Source organism: Gavialis gangeticus, unplaced genomic scaffold (genome assembly GCF_001723915.1).
Source record: "Gavialis gangeticus isolate Ggan-Ray unplaced genomic scaffold, GavGan_comp1, whole genome shotgun sequence".
Taxonomy (NCBI): domain Eukaryota; kingdom Metazoa; phylum Chordata; order Crocodylia; family Gavialidae; genus Gavialis; species Gavialis gangeticus.
Genome location: NW_017729022.1, coordinates 73,848,970 through 73,849,763, shown reverse-complemented (window position 1 = coordinate 73,849,763; position 794 = coordinate 73,848,970). Strand labels below are relative to the sequence as shown.

The window sequence follows — 794 nt, the reverse complement described above, 5'->3', positions numbered from 1 at the left end:
AAAAAAAAAAAAAAAAAAAGCAAACGCCTCTTGGAGATTATGCGAAAGGAACGGGGTGTTCGGTGCTGGGAATTAAACTACATTTCACACACGCAGCGCAGAGGAGACACACACAGAGCAATCGCAGGGCAATCTTAGTCTCTATTTCATTGTTCTGCTCGGCTCCGAAATGGACTTTTCCACCCGTTCCCTTCCCCATCAAGGACCAAAATGGGCAAAAGAAAGAAAGAAAGAGGCAGGGACACAGCCACCCCATGAAAGCGGGGTCAGGAGATACACAGATACATATATTTCTTTTTTCATCATCTGGGGAGGGGAAAAGGGAGCAAATCTCACTCAGCAGCAGGGCTCTTTGGGGCTTAAATAAAAGCAGGGCCAGACAGCTCCCAGCAAGCCCTGATCTCGGATCTGTGGTCATTTGGGGGTTGCTGGGGTTTTTTGTGGGGCTTTTGTTTTTGTTTTTTTTCTGGTGAGAGGTGGCTGGAAAGAGATGTCCAAAGGATTTGGGGGGGGGCGCGCGAGCCCTTACCTTCGTACATGGGGGCCATCGGTGCGAGGATGTCTGTAATGCATGGCAACCACACCGGCGATGAAGCGAGATCGCAGCCCCCCAAACTCAGTACCCATCTGCCATCTTGAGCCTGTGTCTCTCCGTAGAGCCGAAGCTGCCAGCCTCCTGCATCACTGCCTCACTTCAGCGCGGGGGCCGGCAGAAACATCCAGCCTTGCTCCTGTCCATCTAACAAAAACGCCGCCGCAAAGGAAGGGGCTGGGAGGGGAGGGGGAGGGAAGGA

General features: G+C 52.6%; 1 protein-coding gene across 2 annotated transcripts in view; it reads right to left on the bottom strand.

The window, feature by feature from the left end:
* HIPK2 (homeodomain interacting protein kinase 2) overlaps positions 1-778 on the bottom strand; it is a 213,064-nt gene extending 212,286 nt beyond the window's left edge. For both annotated transcript variants that reach the window (XM_019515382.1, XM_019515384.1), the window contains exon 1: positions 530-778. In XM_019515382.1, the coding sequence (XP_019370927.1) occupies positions 530-548 (19 nt within the window). In that variant the 5' untranslated portion in view covers positions 549-778. The remainder of the gene's footprint in view (positions 1-529) is intronic.
* Positions 779-794: the final 16 nt, after the last annotated feature.